General features: G+C 34.3%; 3 protein-coding genes across 9 annotated transcripts; 1 reads left to right on the forward strand and 2 right to left on the reverse strand.

The window, feature by feature from the left end:
* Positions 1-309: 309 nt before the first annotated feature.
* LOC136781350 (protein O-glucosyltransferase 2-like) lies at positions 310-2,736 on the reverse strand. 3 transcript variants are annotated; one of them, XM_066740203.1, is made up of 7 exons: positions 2,270-2,736; positions 1,951-2,168; positions 1,682-1,887; positions 1,361-1,605; positions 1,040-1,277; positions 658-957; positions 310-447 (listed from the first exon to the last, which is right to left on the reverse strand). In XM_066740203.1, the coding sequence occupies exons 1-7, from the start codon at positions 2,452-2,454 to the stop codon at positions 334-336; spliced, it is 1,506 nt and encodes a 501-aa protein (XP_066596300.1). In that variant the 5' UTR covers positions 2,455-2,736; the 3' UTR covers positions 310-333. The 3 variants fall into 3 exon arrangements, with proteins under 3 accessions (XP_066596300.1, XP_066596303.1, XP_066596302.1); XM_066740206.1 differs by having other exon boundaries at positions 1,951-2,127; positions 2,270-2,410; XM_066740205.1 differs by having other exon boundaries at positions 2,266-2,410.
* Positions 2,737-2,867: 131 nt separating this feature from the next.
* On the forward strand, positions 2,868-16,087 carry Miga (mitoguardin). Of its 3 annotated transcripts, XM_066740334.1 has the most exons (10): positions 2,868-3,261; positions 3,472-3,622; positions 3,748-3,891; positions 13,577-13,764; positions 14,144-14,281; positions 14,365-14,477; positions 14,558-14,726; positions 14,788-15,021; positions 15,689-15,741; positions 15,859-16,087. In XM_066740334.1, exons 1-10 carry the CDS (start codon positions 3,169-3,171, stop codon positions 16,004-16,006), a joined length of 1,431 nt encoding a protein of 476 aa, XP_066596431.1. In that variant the 5' UTR covers positions 2,868-3,168; the 3' UTR covers positions 16,007-16,087. The 3 variants fall into 3 exon arrangements, with proteins under 3 accessions (XP_066596431.1, XP_066596429.1, XP_066596430.1); XM_066740332.1 differs by having other exon boundaries at positions 2,872-3,261; positions 15,689-16,087; XM_066740333.1 differs by lacking the exons at positions 2,868-3,261; positions 3,472-3,622; positions 3,748-3,891 and adding an exon at positions 10,076-10,478 and having other exon boundaries at positions 15,689-16,087.
* Positions 3,873-13,341, reverse strand: uzip (unzipped). Of its 3 annotated transcripts, none has more exons than XM_066740338.1 (5): positions 13,086-13,341; positions 8,829-9,030; positions 8,308-8,678; positions 7,874-8,208; positions 3,873-7,775 (listed from the first exon to the last, which is right to left on the reverse strand). In XM_066740338.1, the coding sequence occupies exons 2-5, from the start codon at positions 9,028-9,030 to the stop codon at positions 7,214-7,216; spliced, it is 1,470 nt and encodes a 489-aa protein (XP_066596435.1). In that variant the 5' UTR covers positions 13,086-13,341; the 3' UTR covers positions 3,873-7,213. The 3 variants fall into 3 exon arrangements, with proteins under 3 accessions (XP_066596435.1, XP_066596434.1, XP_066596433.1); XM_066740337.1 differs by having other exon boundaries at positions 12,676-13,339; XM_066740336.1 differs by lacking the exon at positions 13,086-13,341 and adding an exon at positions 12,116-12,594.
* Positions 16,088-16,181: the final 94 nt, after the last annotated feature.

Here is a 16,181-nt window from a genome sequence, read left to right on the forward strand (position 1 = left end):
GTCAACAAACGTTATACCAACGTCGCCCGCTGGTTTTTCATTCAAAAAATCAACTCAGATATGACAAAGTAGAAAACATTAAACTGTATAAATGTTTCTCATTTGTCCATAGTTAAAGAATATTTTATAAGCAAACTGAAAATAACAGAAGAATGAATCAATGAGAAAATGCGGTACTAACAATTTTCAAGAGAATTTAGATTAGTATCTAAGTTGTTTTAATAAATCTAATTTGTCCATTTGATTTTTTTTAATAAACAAAGAAATTAAATATTGTCTTAATATTACCAATATATAAAATATTTACTTAAACAGAATTTGAAGGAAAGGAAATTATAGTTCATCCTTAAAGTGATTTAAATGGCACCTGCAAAAGTGTTCCGATTGTTTAACTTCTTCCATATTATCCAGTACTTTAACTTGACTCATCAAACGTTTGCTCCATTCCTAAAACATTGCAATTTCTATTATGTATTTGTATACTGTGTAGAATATGAACAAAATAAATATGTACATATACATGTTTAGTAGGAATAACGATCAAGCCTAGGTATTTGTCAAGGAACTATTTTTACTTTTTCTTTAGTTACATTCTCATTACTAAAAACTCGACCGTTATTCAAGTGACAACCTGTATATATATATTTTGCAACATACATTGAATAGCACGGCATAGTAACAAAATATATGCTGAGGTAAAAGGTTATCCCTAACAAATTGTCTAGCAGTTCTGGATATTTTTTTAACTTCTTTGTCATGCTTCTTGGCCCACTTTATTTGTTCTACAAGATTAGATAAATCCCTTTTTACAGATATATAATGTTCTCCTGACTTGAGACTTTTATAAAAATGCTCATAATAAGGAGAATCCTGTTTAAACACCACAGAGTCACCAGCAAGTAAATATGGAAATCTGTATGCAGCCACCGTACCATCTATATTCAATTGATATTTATACTAAAATTATAAAATTAACAATGTTAAAAATATAGTATGAATTGAATATAACATATGAAATTATACATAAAAACGGGCTCGCCTTAAAAAAATGGAAAAACGAAACATAACCCTGTCCAGGTCCATATTTTTCTATTTCATCTTTGAAAAAGAAAAAATTAGTTATTGATACGTTAAATAAGTCTGGATTTTTCCTAGCAATTTCAATCAAGTCCAAACGCTCCCTTCTTGAATCTCGGCCGCGCCAAAATACTTTTTCAATCTTTGACTGCCAAAGTGTGTCAGTATTGCTTTGTACAGTTAATATATTTCTCACCGAGCTGTCAATGGAACCTCATTGAAAATGACTGCTGAACAATCATAATAAACTTACTTTTTTTATTTTAGAGCATTTTTTACATACCCTCCCATTGATTCCAAGCAGGAGTCAGTAATGTCATAGGTTGGCATTAGAATATCGAGAGTTTCTGAGGAGCCACACCATGAAAAGATTGGATATGGCTCTTCCTTTTTCTCAACAAGGGGCCAATCGCCTAAGTTAACAAAAAATTCTATGTCAGGAAGTATAAGTTTTCTAGCAAGAGATAGTAAAATTGAATCCACAAATTTGCTGAAGCCTACATATTTCCCATAGCATTGTTTATATATCTAATTCACGAAATAACCATTAGTTTTAATAAAAGTTACAGGTTTATATTTGCAACTAAGACTGCTGTATACTTACTTTGTTTGTTTTAACAACATAATGACATATACTAATCCTTTCTGGCTGATGGAATTTATGGATGATTTTATGACGTATTTGATTAAAATCAACACTAGGAAACTTTAATAAGTCTTCATTAATCTGTGAATGATTGTTGCATTGATTATGATCTATCCAATCTTGTTTAGGACTTGGGCAATAGCACTCATCTTCGTATGCAGGACCTAAAGTTATCTTATTTATTAATAGAACCGTGAAAGATAATGTTTTATAAGTAATTTATATACCTATGAATATGTTTGAAAATAGAGGAACACTTTTCTGACTGATTTTAATATCTATTTGTATATTATAGCAGGTATTGAAAATTTTATAAAGAATGATAAAACTTCCATCTTTACAATCCAAAATTTGTGTCCACACATAGCATGGTTGATCATTCATAGTTTTACCTTTGATAGTTGCTAAAATTATATCATCTCCTGGTGATGGCGAATGCGTTAAGCTTTAGTTTTAAATTAAAATGAGAAAAAGAAAATTGTATGATTTAGATGACATGAATAAAAATATCAATTTATGTAATAAAACATTTTAGATTTTACCAACTTTTGTCCATTGAAATCAACTAATTGCAAAAATATGTATCTAAGTTTCATTGTTATTTTCACCGGGCTTAAACCAGGACCCCATAAAATTGTTTTCCCTGGATCAACGTCATTATTTTCAATTGTTGATGTGGCTATACTAACTTGTTGCCAAATAAGCACAATTATCAATATTTTAGAAGACATTACTCTTAATGCATTGGAGCAAACCGTAATGATATTACAGTGAAAACTCAAAAAATATTAATTAAAAAACTAATTAAAAGAACAATTATAAGAATATGAATGCTTTCGTTTGAAGTCACGCTTCGATTTTTGTCAAATAATTTTAAACATAATTTGTTTTATAGAAAAGGTGAAAACAATCCGCGCTGAAACGCTAGTAGCCATACATATATGTAATACAGCTGTTTTACTAAGCCGATAAAACTGGAGGAAACTAAGCCGAGCCGAGAGCCCGAGATTGGCGTCGAGCGCTGCTGGCGAGCGAGACTCATAATGCACATAATTTCCCGCGCTTTTATACCGGACTTAGGAGGGGGGCATGGTGGGGAGCGGAATTTGCGGAATTTGGAGATTCATAACTGGTACTTGTCATCGCACTTCATTGATTTTGTTTAAGTTAATTTAATATTCTATTGATAAATTTATTATTTAGGTTAAGTTTATCAAAAAGTCAGAACAAGCAACCTTTATACAACATTACTCAATTTTATAGAAAATGTCCGGGACCACACGTGAGGCCTAGCCAGTCCAATCGGCCTCGCAAATATTGTCCACAAACCCAAAGTTTAGCCAGTTACCAAGTTGTATACTAGTTATGCCTTTGCCTTTTAATGATTGTGCTAGCCACTGCTAGCGTTGGTTTGAAATATCTCTCAATTATAAAATAAATTAATAATGACTCTTTTCCATTTAGGAAATTTCTTTGAGATATTATATACACGGTATTTAATTCGAATACCTGGCGTTAATCTAAGTAGGACACAAAAGGTTAGTGTAGCAAAGGAGTTTTATTTTTTAGATAAAAATGAATGGACTCTATTACTTCAACTTGCATTCATGTTTTTATTTTTATATCATGAAAAAATGGTTTTTTATAAATAGGCTTATATAATGTTAAATTTGATACTAATGTTGCATATGTAACAGTTTTGAAACTTTCTATTATGTTAGAATGATTAAAGATTTAATATTTTTCAGATTGTTATTATCTGTTTGACAAGCAGTTCATTGATATTAGGAGGCCTGGCACAATTCTTAAAAAGACGTAGAAGACATCCTTTGCCCCAATCAAGAAAATCAATCAGAGACTTAAGGCAGAGACTAGTAAATGCCAAAAATTCTAATTTTGGTAATTTAAGACTGATAGATGATTATATACTAGAAAAAATATGAAAATTGGTTACTTGATAAAGTAATTGAAATGCTCTTTTATCTTTGCTGATTATTAATTTATTAATTTCTTTCTATATACAGATGCATTATCACAAGCTTCATGGGCCAGAAGGAGTGAAACTAGCAGTAGAAGTCACATAAGCGATCGAGTATCTTTAATCTCTTCTATTCCTGGTGGCTTGGATGGCGATGTAAGACTTACTCCACAGCAATATGGTGTACTTGGTAAGTAATATTTTAAGAGATCAGCACAAAAACTCCAAATATTTCATTTTAGTATACATAAAGTCTAAGCATGTAGAAATAAAATTAGGAAATCTGTAGAAATAAAAAAAAAATTGTTTCTTATTTAAACGTAAAAAGTACATTGAGAGTGTATTTTTTAATTTCGTTCAGTATACGTATATTATATTTAGTACTCTTTCCATTTATTGCTAGTTCACCTGAAATATTAAACTTTATAATTTTTTTATTTTCTATTTATTATCTACTATTACATTTTGGCTAGAAAATAATGTTTTATTATGAATAATTAAAAGCTCTTATCACACATTTATTGCCCCTTATAAAACAGAAATTGTTTTTATTATGAAAGTAAATTGTGCTATGACAAATTATAGGATGTTGTATTTTAAGAAATCCACTATAATATATTTAAATTTACAACTTTTGTGAAGAAAGTCCCTATACAATAGCTTTTTAGTTTAAAGGGAGCCATAAGATTATACAATTAGTTTGAAACTGCAACATCATTTGAAGGTCATATGAAAATAGCTTCATCTTTTTAAATGACATCCTATTTATGTTATTAACTTTTGCAACTGATCTCCTGGGCTTTCCTAAACATTTTATTGATGTATCATATAAATGATACATTTATGTGATGTTTACATTTGAAATTAGATATAGCTATTTAATCCATGGAAAAAATATAATTTGCATTAAACATAATAATGCTTTATGATTTTAAAACGTACAGATTAATTTAAAAAATATCTGAAAAATTTAGGTTAAAATATGCAAGAAATGATTGAAAAATCATATATCAATACATTTTTATATTGTATAGATTGTATTTAATTTCCTCAAGATATAATTACTCATATTTTTTACATTATATTAGATATTGAGGAAATAAAATATTCTGTAATATATAAATATATATATATATATATATATATCTTATTTTGGCCAATTCTTGTGTATTTAAATATGTGTGTGTATGTACTTTAATACATTTTTAATACATATACTTGGTGTACAAATGATATGCAGCTAAAATTTGAAAGTGTATGCACAATATCACTGAAAACATTTTTGATTAATAGCTTTTTGATCTCTTTGACCCTAACTTCTTAGAAGCTAATTTTTTTAGTAATTAAAAACAGATCGTACGCTCTATACCTAAGCAAAAACTATTCTGACGAATTTTGTTTATATTTTAAATAAGCCGAAGAAATAAGTTTGATTTTATCATGTTTTCTTTGTTATTAAGAGCCACGCCGAAATTTTATGAATTAAAATATTTTCATTAATTTTTCAAAGATTTTTCCGTATTTTCTTCGAAAAATTAATTTAAATACTTTGGTTTATAAAACTGCTATGTAGTTCTAAGAATAAATGAAAAAATTTAAATAGTTGTTACATTTATTTAAAATGAAAACATTTTGTCGTTATAATTACGGAGCGTATTATCACTAATGTAATTTTTCGAAAAATTTGCTTTCAGGAAGCTTAAGTCAGATAGAAGGTAAAAAATGTATTAAAAAAAATATCCACACACAATGGTGTTGTGTGCATACATCTTTAAATTTTATACGCTACATTTTATATATTTTTAAATATCTTTTTCTTATACATATTTAAATGTGCTGTTTCACTCATGTACACCAATTTAGTCAACACATACCTATTTACAATTTAAAATTTAAATACCTCACAGACGCATGTATTATATCGGACATTAATAGTAATTAGGAAAGCTCAGACAGAGCTACAAGAATATATAAAAATAAGCAGTGTCTCATTAAAAAAAAAAGAAAAAAAAACCGGCCATCGTGTAACCTTTCAATGACGTTTCAAAATCAAGCGAATGATATCGTTTTAGAGCCTTTTTCATAAATCAACAAACTTTTAAATTATGGCTTTTTTATAACGGCCGTAACTTGATAGATATCTAAGTGGATGTTTTAAAATGGGACACCCTTTATATGACAAGAATAATTTAGTTGCATAAAGCTTTCTGAATTTGCTGTAAATATCAATATTGGTAAGAAAGAATATTTATAAATAATTAACACTTAAAAAGCAAAATTTGTATGCTTGGTTAGTGATATCTTTATTGACATATATCGTTTGCTTTCTTTTTATAATTTTCGTATGAAGAATTGGGGATATTGAAAGAACTTACGATTTCATATTTTTGAAATTAACAATTATATATATACATATATATATATATATATATATATATATTAATATTAGCCACATATAAAAACTTTTGCCTGTTAATAAAAACAGAATTACTGGATATAGTATAGAAAAAGTCATACTCTGCTTTATAAGTCTAATTGTAGCTGGATTTACATGCCTAAATTTATTTAATGGAAATTCAATGAAAGCAAAATGTGAAACCTTAATGACAATCCTATTTTAAGGCTTCTTGATTTACGAAAAATATTTGCATACCTTATTTATGTGCAATTCTTATAAATTTTAGAATTATTTAAATAATACAGCAATTTCAAAAATATAACTGCATCTGACTCGCAAACTATCTTCTAATAATCCTTCTTTCTTACCCCCCCCCCCTTCTCTCTCTCTCTCTCTCTCTCTCTCTCTCTCTCTCTCTCTCTCTCTCTCTCTCTTTTATCTTTTATCTTTACTTCTATCTATATATATTATCTATTTTGCTCTCACTCTCATTCTTATTAAACTAAAGGCTAGTTTAAAATGATAACTTCTTGGCATACTCCTCTTAAAAAGAACTTTGGGGTAAAGTGAAATCTAAAAGTTTGTATAATCTCTCTAGATCATTTCAGGCTGTTTAAAGAGATCTTACATCTCTTCGCTAATCGTCCATACTAAAGTAACAATGGACATTTTAGCGTATACGTTGGTTGCTTGTACTTGACAATCATGATGAGACTGGCTCATCGTAGTATTACAATACATATTTTCTTGAAACAAGTTTATAGCGCGCGCATGCATGTGTACTGTGTGTGACAATGGAAATGGCTAGGACAGAGTATTGATAAGAAAGGTAATTTTTATGTATACCGGTGTTTTTAATAATATATTTGTAAATATATTTTTTATATATATATATGAAGATTTCATGAGAAAGGCAGGCGCGTTTCAGGTTCGGTTTAACGGCTACTGATAATTAACGATCTTAGCTAAAGAACCCTCCTTCAGCCATAGCCGTTAAACATGAGATTACAGCAATATTTTCAAGATTAAAATTTTGTTGTTGTTTTTTTGTCATAGATTAGAGCTCTACAAATATATTACTATTGCCATTGGTAGTGTATCGGCGAACTAGTATTTATGTAATCCTCCAAAAGATAGTCGATAAAATGCCTAAGATGATGAGAGGGTTGAGAGATCTAAGCGCGTATGCAGAGGAGCCTGGACTTTTGTTCTTTAAAGACATAGGACCCCCATCGTCCCTTTGCATATTGCTATCGACTTTCTTGGATGAAATTATTTTATTCTCATCTTGATCAGCCTCTTTTATAGTTTCAGGCCTTTTGCTTTGCTTAATTTCTGCAATTGGAATAGTCGTAGAGGCAATAGTTGTACTCCTGGTATTCGGAGGGATTCTAGTGGTGACTGTTGTGGTGGTGGTACTTGTCGTTGGCTGGACAATTGGTAGCATAGTGGTGCTTGGGACTAAACTGAAATTACTCAGATAATAAATGGGACCAAACTCATGGATAATATCTGTCATAGTTTCCTCACGACGGATACCACTGATCGAACGAGCCTTAGTATCACCATCCTCGTAATGAGATACCAACTTTGCTGTATAAGGTACTTCAATTACGCTATAATTTGCTCTAAGCGTAAGATTTACACCCACGCCTGGTTCCAGCCAGATCTCTACCCTAAAATACAGAATGGTCGATTATAATTAAAGAGGAGAATGACGACTTCAATATAAATAGCTGCAGTCATCATGATCAAAGTATACATATATACTCACGTTTTCACAGCAGTCCTGTTCTCTCTTTCCTCGGTGCCCCAAACGATATTGGGCAAGGTTGTACCATTGTGCAGACTGATGGACGTGTTCAAGCCTTTGAGGATCGCATGACCTTGACCCCAGTACATGGAGTAATTGTAGTTAAATGCAAAAGCCTCTGCCATCACTGCCGGAGCAAAGCCAGTGTTGCTGATGGTGGCCTCTTCCATTATCTGAGCTTTTTGCTTGACGATCCGCTTCTTGGACCAATCCAATTTCACCGGTAGCAGCTCGTACCGTATCGGCTCTGTTTCTACCAGCACCTCACCCTCTTCCGAAGATCCCTCTGTGCCATCCTAAAATTCGGTGCAAGCAAAGGCTAAAATCTTACCAAATTCTTAACTACATTGATTCTACTGTTTTTGCGCGCGTGTGTGTGTGTGTGTTTTCCTTACATCCTTAACGTAAACGATCGTGCCAAGACCTGCATCGGTGTTGAGGGTCCCAATGTAGTGGGTGTATTTGAGGGAATCCTTTTGGTTATATCGAGCCACGAACATACTAGTATCAGTGGCTACAGCCCCTACTGCTGGTTGACCTTGAAATTTGTCCCAGTAGACCCAGCTCACTCTGGCCGCGGTATCCACGTTCTCCAAGAGGTCGTATTTTTCGTAGGAATGCACATTGCCATGGATAGATACGGTGCAAAGATTCTCCCCCTCTCTCTGTCTTCCGGAGACCCAAACGCCCATATGCAGCACTCGGCACACGAATAACGGTTTGCTCTTTTGCTCGGATCTTGCCACGTTGCCGTTCGTCGCTTCCTCTGTAGCAGAATTTCTTTAATCAATTGTTTTCTACATTTTTATCACCCTTCTCTTTTCTTTTTAAGTTATCGTGCAGCTAGAGATGCAAGGACAAAGGAAACAGAAACGAAGAGAAGAAAACTTGAGAGAGCAAAGCCAAGTTGAGCTACCTTCATTTTCCGTATTCTCGAAGCCTCCGATAACGATATCTCTCGAGCGGTCATAATGATTTTGTGGCAGCCAATTGAGGGTACTTGACGTGACCAACTGGGTATACTTGGATAAAATGTGCACACTGTTATCTGCTCTAGCCAGCAGCACAAATACACCGCTGAACAGGACCAATCCGAGACAACTCTTCAGCCAGCTCATCTGTAATCAAACCATTATCCATTCTAAGTCTGCTCTAGTAGCACATACTTTGCCGTGGGTACAGCATCATCATCGGTTATAGATCACTGACCAGTCTACACACGCTTTGCATATGGTATACTGCAGTGAGGATCAAAACTCTACACACACTTTGACTTTAGAGGACCGGTTAATTTTGCACCAAAACCAATATTCGGAATTAACCCGAAATCCAGCTTAATTATCCATTGATATGTCTATTTACAGGCCCTTCGTGGTTACCACCTATATTTAGCTTTTCCGCTCAAGCACGGTAAAGACTGTGTAAAAAATAATAATTTTAGAGCAGTGTGTTTCAACAGTTTTCGTCATCTCCAAATATAGCACATACAAATTAGATTTTATATAAATTTTAAGTATTTACCCTCTTAATTCATAGTAGTTTACACTCTTTGAAAAATAATTTTCACTTGACATTCTATATCCTGTATATATTTTTTAAAATTATTTTTCTTCGTGTAGTAATTTAGTCATTTTATAATATAATTTAAAACACGGTAATAGGATAGACAAATCGACTAGTCTTAACGTTTATATTTAGCTTTTCTGGTCCTCTAAAGGTCAAGCCATTGCTATTATTCTAATCAACGATTTTTCGTTACATTGAAAATTCCTATCTACCTAATAATACATGATTTCTTATCTAATTTTGTAAAAATGCTCGACAATCTTTGTCGAATACATTACACTTTAAATTTTATTTTATCAAATGGCATTAGTGTGAGAAAATAGTTATGTAATAATTAGAAGAAAGCATTTGTGTAGGTGCAAACGTGGATCAGTATAACGGTTCTACAGCCTATCCGTTTCCACGCATTCTCAGCTTGCAGTAATCGCTCGCATTCTTGTTCATCTTTCAACCCCCCCCCCCCCCCCCATCATATATGTGGATGTGTGAATTTGCTAGTGCAAGCAAGTCTACATAGGACCTTGTAGAAAAGCAAGGAATGAGAGTAAAGCGCAGTAGAATAAAAAAATGCAGTAGACGGTTGGAACTGGTTGTTGTTAGCTGTTTGATTGTATAGTAAGAAAAATGATGTAACAGAGTGCGCAGGGAATAGCACGCGGTGACCTCCACAGTCAAGCCGCTTATCGATCGGTAGTCGGCCGTCTCTCATCCAGGTGAATGGAAAGAGATGGGATGGTGGGGCCATGCATCATCTCTCTATTTTCAAACCACGGTTTAATATTGAGTCAAGTCTACGAGGAAATAAAGACGGAAAGGAAAGTCTCCGCTCTAAATATGGAAGAAAGCAGAATTCTCAAATGTCCATTGTTGCACAAGCCCGGTGTTGTCGCACCGAAACGTCTTGCTGCGTGTAGCGTGTGCTCACTCAAGATTGTAACGAGAAATACGTACATAGGAGTCAGCACTCTCAGCAGCGCCCCGGTGGCGGGGTGTTATCATGGTAACGGACTGACAATGCAGTCGGAAAAATCGATAGGACCTCATTGGCTTTGGCTATGATGCGCCAAATTTCACAAGTGTCATTAATTTCAATTAAAAGTTTTTACCTCCCGCTAAAAGTTTACTCAAACGAAACCCAAGCTGGAAATGGTATTGTTGCGACGAGCCCTTCATCAGACAAGAAAATTTTTAACGAGTGACATAACATAACGTCATCTCGCGTGTCTCAATGATAATATTTTTTCAAGGCCCACGAGACTTGATACTCATCATTTAATGAAATTCTTCTCTTTCACCATGTTTATAAAATGGAAAGGACAGAGTTCTTGAATTTGATTAAGTTATCGAAAAGAAACGAAATATTTGCTGTGTTTTGCCTTGATTCTTCGAATCGTAGTTGTGACTGTGGGTTAACCGGCGAGTCTCTCTTTCTTGCTCACACGCGCATTTTCTTAATACGGTGCAGTCGCTGTTTTTCAAGGGTACTTGCGTTATTTTCTGCTCTCTCATTTGCGTGCTCTAAACTTTCTGTAATCAATTAGTAATGGCATCAGTATGAATTAATTTATGGAAAAGCAGAACGCGTCTATAAATGATGTCATTTTTATTAAGCTTATCGAGGCCATCCTCCATGGGGTATTGCCAATTATCTAATAGATATAGAGATACACATTTACATGAATTGATCTTGATGCGTGCCCCCCCCCCTTGCCTATAGCAACTCTATATATACAGGGTGCTCCATTAAGGATGGTCGAGCTGAAAACTTTAAAAAGAGTGACCAATTTTGAAAAGAAAACTCTCTTATTATAATTTTTTAATATTACTATTATTTTTTTATTTACATAAAATGTTTAATCCAGAAGTCTGTATCAACTATAATGCAGCTAGGTAAATAATAGTATTAAAGAAATTTGTAAGAGCTTTTATAGATATAATAATAATGCTAATAAATTCTACTAACTTGTTCTTATATTGCTAATATTTTTCAAGTTAGATGAAAATTAGTCTAGTTATAAATTTGTTCGGTCAATAGCCTACAAACATTATTACGTAACTGCTTAATACTAACCATATTAAAAAATTGTATAAGTTTTCTTTGCAGAATTGGTCGTTCTTTCCAGAGTTTGCGACTTGACCATCCCTTTACCGGGTACGAACACCCTGTATAGTAAAGACAATGAGAAGCTTATACGACGATACGCAATAACGCATGAATATGTTTATTTGTTTTCTCGTTAAAAGCTGGGATAGATCCTTTTAGTATATGTGTAGATTCAACAAATGCAATAAGAAAACGATTGGACAACGATATTGTCAATGTCCCCCTGTTAGTTTAAGTACTTTACTATCTACCGGCTGATTGACAAGTTAGCCGGATGAGAATTATCAATGGTGATTTGTGCAATAAGAGCTGCCACACACTTGCTTAACCAAATGGGAGAACGACTACCGATTACTGAATTGATTTATAAACACACGACGCACACAATTGACTAGGTATTTAGTTTAGCAGAGTTGTGATTTTTTGTCAGGCGAGCTGTGGTTGGATTTCTCGGAATGGAGCACGTGGCAAGAAGGCTCTATAAAGTGTGCATAGTTTTGTATTTTCTTCTACCTTTATTTTTATTTACTTACATTTTGTTCATATTTGTTCATTTGATTGGTTACGATGAACGTTAACAGTTATTAATGAGATTTTTAGGAATCAGCTGCAGATGGAAAATGCGCGCGAACACTCGTCAAGTTCCCAAGTTCACCGGTGTTCGGTACTAAAAACGGCCCATAGAGAGCAGATACCTCGATCGATTTGCCGTTTCGTTCATTGCGCTGTTCTATTATTCGAGAATCGAGATTCCGGTAGCGTTCTGCTCCTTCAAACTATAAGACTTTTGAACTTGAAGCTGACCTCTAGCGGAATTGGATCGAACATTTTAAAAGAGGATATTATACTTAATTACTAAACTACTTGCTAGAAACGAGCGGGAATCAGTAAAAATAGAAAAAAGGCCGTGCAAAGTAGCCTACACACTATTAATTCATTCCAAGTAAAGGCAACGTTATGCGTTACTTTTGCCTATGCGAAACTTTTTATTCCGTATTTCGCGATTTGAAATATTGATCAATCCTCCATTATTGAAGTGATAATATGTAGCATTTTTGTAAGACGCCTGGAAAAGGAAAAAAACTGTACTTACAATTGGTAAATGTCGAAATAACCTAGAGATAGATTCAGCCGACCGTGACAAGCTTTGACTGCCTTTAACACTTATCCGGTATGTCTTTGTAATACAGTATACCTTCTTAATTGAGAGTGTGTTTAACTTGTCACATTGTTAAGAGTACTATATGCGTGTACAGCTACAAACATCTCTACTACACGAAAGGGCATACAAAATATTCGAAACAATTAAAAATGACAGCCCTGATCACTAGCCGAGTAAGCAGACAAGGACAATGGTGTTAATTGTGATAGAGAGGAAAGTAGGAAGAAAGGAGTGGAATTGAGTAGTGTGAAGAGTAGAAGGAAAGGGTAACGGTTAAGGAGAATAGAAGGTAAGCGATAGCGACTACGTAATTATGTACGATTAACGGTAAACGGACCAACCAATTCGACTAAATTCAACTAAACCGAAGCGAGCGAACACTCTAGTACCACTTAAAGTGTAGTGAATCGAGAGCCGACTAGACGGCCGACAGGGCGACCTATAGGTGACGGCGACAGTACTGAACCGACTGAACAACGTCGTCCGTCGCGAACGACCGAACGAACAACAAGGAAGAAACCAGCCAGTAAAGTAAGCGCGTCGACGTCGACCAACCAAACCCAACCCAGTCAAACCCAACCGACCGACCGACCAGGCGGCGCAACGGGCGACCCCTCCATATATTTTCCCATCCCTCCAAGGATCACTCCTTCTCCCCACTACAATATTCTCTTATACTTCGCTACATTCGATTCTTCTCGCTCGATTCTTTCAAAAAAGTAAATAGGCTGCAAGGGTATCGATACTTAGTAACGGCATTTATTGGTTTTTTAGTGTAATAATATTATATGATATACAATATAATATGCTCCTGTCTCTTTCGTTTATACAGGTTTGGAAGCACTGGAGAAAGCACTCTACTGTTGGGAAGATGCTCTCACCGCATTTAGTTCGGCACTTGGAAACGATGCACTTGCGTTACCCTCAAAAGCAGACGCTGCTTTTACTCACGATGTTCAGGAATTGCTGGATCTGGGTTATGAAATCAAGAGCCATGCTGAAATGTTATTTATCGATCAGGTAATTTGGTAAAGAAGCTCCCAGGTCGGTCAAATTATGTAAACAAGCAACTGATCTCGGATCGTTGTCCGTCTCTCGTTAGCAAAAGCACGAACGAACGAACGAAAAAGCAAAAAATGCAGCAAAATTAATTCAATTTAAATATTAGCTCACTCGCGCTCACACTCGATCGTGCAATTATTGCAGTGAGCCACTTGACCTAACGGACAGATATAAATTAGAAATGACTGTGTTGATTCATGCATGCACATGCAGGCAAGTGAGCGAGCAAGCAGGCAAAAACAGGCCGGCGTCATGGCAGCTACGCCACGCGAGTATATGTATTCGAGCATATTAAATAGAAATAGAAAAATCTATGTATATAAATCTGAATTTCTAGCATTCAGTCTTATTCCGAAATGACGATGACAGCAGTGAGGAGAGCTATAAGCAGTCGAACATCGAAAGTCGTACGTCGAATAGAGAGAAGGCCGACGCCGCCTCTTCGCCTGAATCATTCGAATCCGCACGAGACGGCGTAAGTTCTTATTAAATTCCATTAATCCCAATTAAAATCCATTAAAAGATGAATATTTTTTAAGCTTATCGGCATACTCGTAGGTAGCCGACCTGCGGGAATTTGAAGAGTTTTCGGAATTCTTCCCGCATATTGAGAAACAAAAACTTTATCATGCTGCTTTAAAGCATTACGAAGATCGGGGAATACCATGTAGGTGAGTTGCCTGAGAAAATTAACCGCTAAAAGAGAGGAGACATGAGGAGGGAAAAGCTGTTGCAAAATAAACCATTTTAGGCGTCTACACACGGAATTGGTGAAATGTGGATCCGACGTAGAGTATCTAGCAAAAGTTCATTGTTTGCGGCAAGCATATACCAAATTATTTAGCGTGTCCACTGCGTTCGAATGGATTGTTGATATCGGTCGTCAAGTTATTACCGATTTAATTATGTTCGCAGATAGGGTAAGATTATTACTGCTTCATCATTTGTAAATATTTTAATATAAAACCTTTTTGCTTATAGGATCCGAAAGATTACCTTCTGCATTATGAAAGAATGATAGAATTTCTCCAAGATCCTAACAGTCGGGAAATTATGCAAGAGGAATTATCTGCGCGAGGAGTGAAATGCATAAGTTTTTACGACGTTTTCATTGATTTTATACTTTTGGATGCATTTGAAGAAGTAGAGAAACCACCCTCTTCAATTAAAGCTATTTTACAAAATAGGTGGATTTCGGCAAGCTTCAGAGAAACTGTTAGCATGATTCACCATTGATTTTCATTATTTTATTTTATAAGTCAGGAAAACGTCATAACACAAAAAAAATACTGGAATAGAATGAAATTCTTCGTATATATATTATTAGCTTTAAAAGCTAGAATCTTATAGTTTCAAGATTAAAAATAAGCAAATCTAAATGCTTCCTGCCTCGAAAATATATAAGGTGAGGCACTTGTGATGCCCCACAGAGCTAGAACGCAAAAATTGTTATATTTCTATTTAACTCTAAAGGACATTACATTTTTGCATAAGACCTTTCTCTTAGTGCATTTAGCATAGTCTGAAAAGGTTCTTTATAAAAATTGATATCTCTTATGGTTAACGAGATAATATTTTTTTACGTCAATGTTCCTATGCTATTAGGATTTGTTGGGTGTGTGCCTCATCCTGTATAGCTAATCTATATTTTAATTGCGTTCATTTAAAAACCAACTTTTTCTGAGTTATGACACTGTCGTATTTACTATATTTCTTTATTATCAAGAGACGCTACTATCTTTTTGCGAAGATTGGTGCTCCAATTTCTCGATTCACTCGTTTAAGAAAAAATCCTGACTTAATTGAAAATCTACTGAAATTTTCATTATATAATATTAGTATAAGCTCTTGAATCAGTTATTATTTACTTATATACTTTTAGGCCATCGGGACGGCAGTATGGTCGGTTCTAATGAGTAAGCGGCAAATGCTCAAGTACGACAAAGGTTTTTTGGCACATTTCTATTCAATTTCTGAACAAACAACTCCTCTCTTAGTGTGGGGATTTTTGGGCCCAGAAGGAAGCTTACACTCTACTTGTCATTATTTTAGAGACCAGGTTATTGAGTATCTTATAGACATTTTCAACTTTTTTAAAGTACGCTATACCAACGTGGATAATCTTGCCGAAGACGTACTTAGAGAAATGAAAATAAGAGTTGAGAACATCAATCAGCGTTTATCGTTGGAGGGCTGTTAATTTAAGTAAGATCAAGAAGTGCAGTGTTTACCATTGTTCGTTACCATTATTACATTAAGAGTCTTATGGGTAAGCACATTTTCTCCATTGCAGTTATATCAAAATATACTTTATTCCTCATATCTTTGGTTGATCCAGTTTTAAAAGATGCTCAGAATCAAATAGAGATCATTTT

The sequence above is a fragment of the Prorops nasuta genome, unplaced genomic scaffold (assembly GCF_024137725.1).
Source record: "Prorops nasuta isolate Cenicafe-Biocafe unplaced genomic scaffold, Cenicafe_Pnas_1.2 PNAS00022, whole genome shotgun sequence".
NCBI lineage: Eukaryota > Metazoa > Arthropoda > Insecta > Hymenoptera > Bethylidae > Prorops > Prorops nasuta.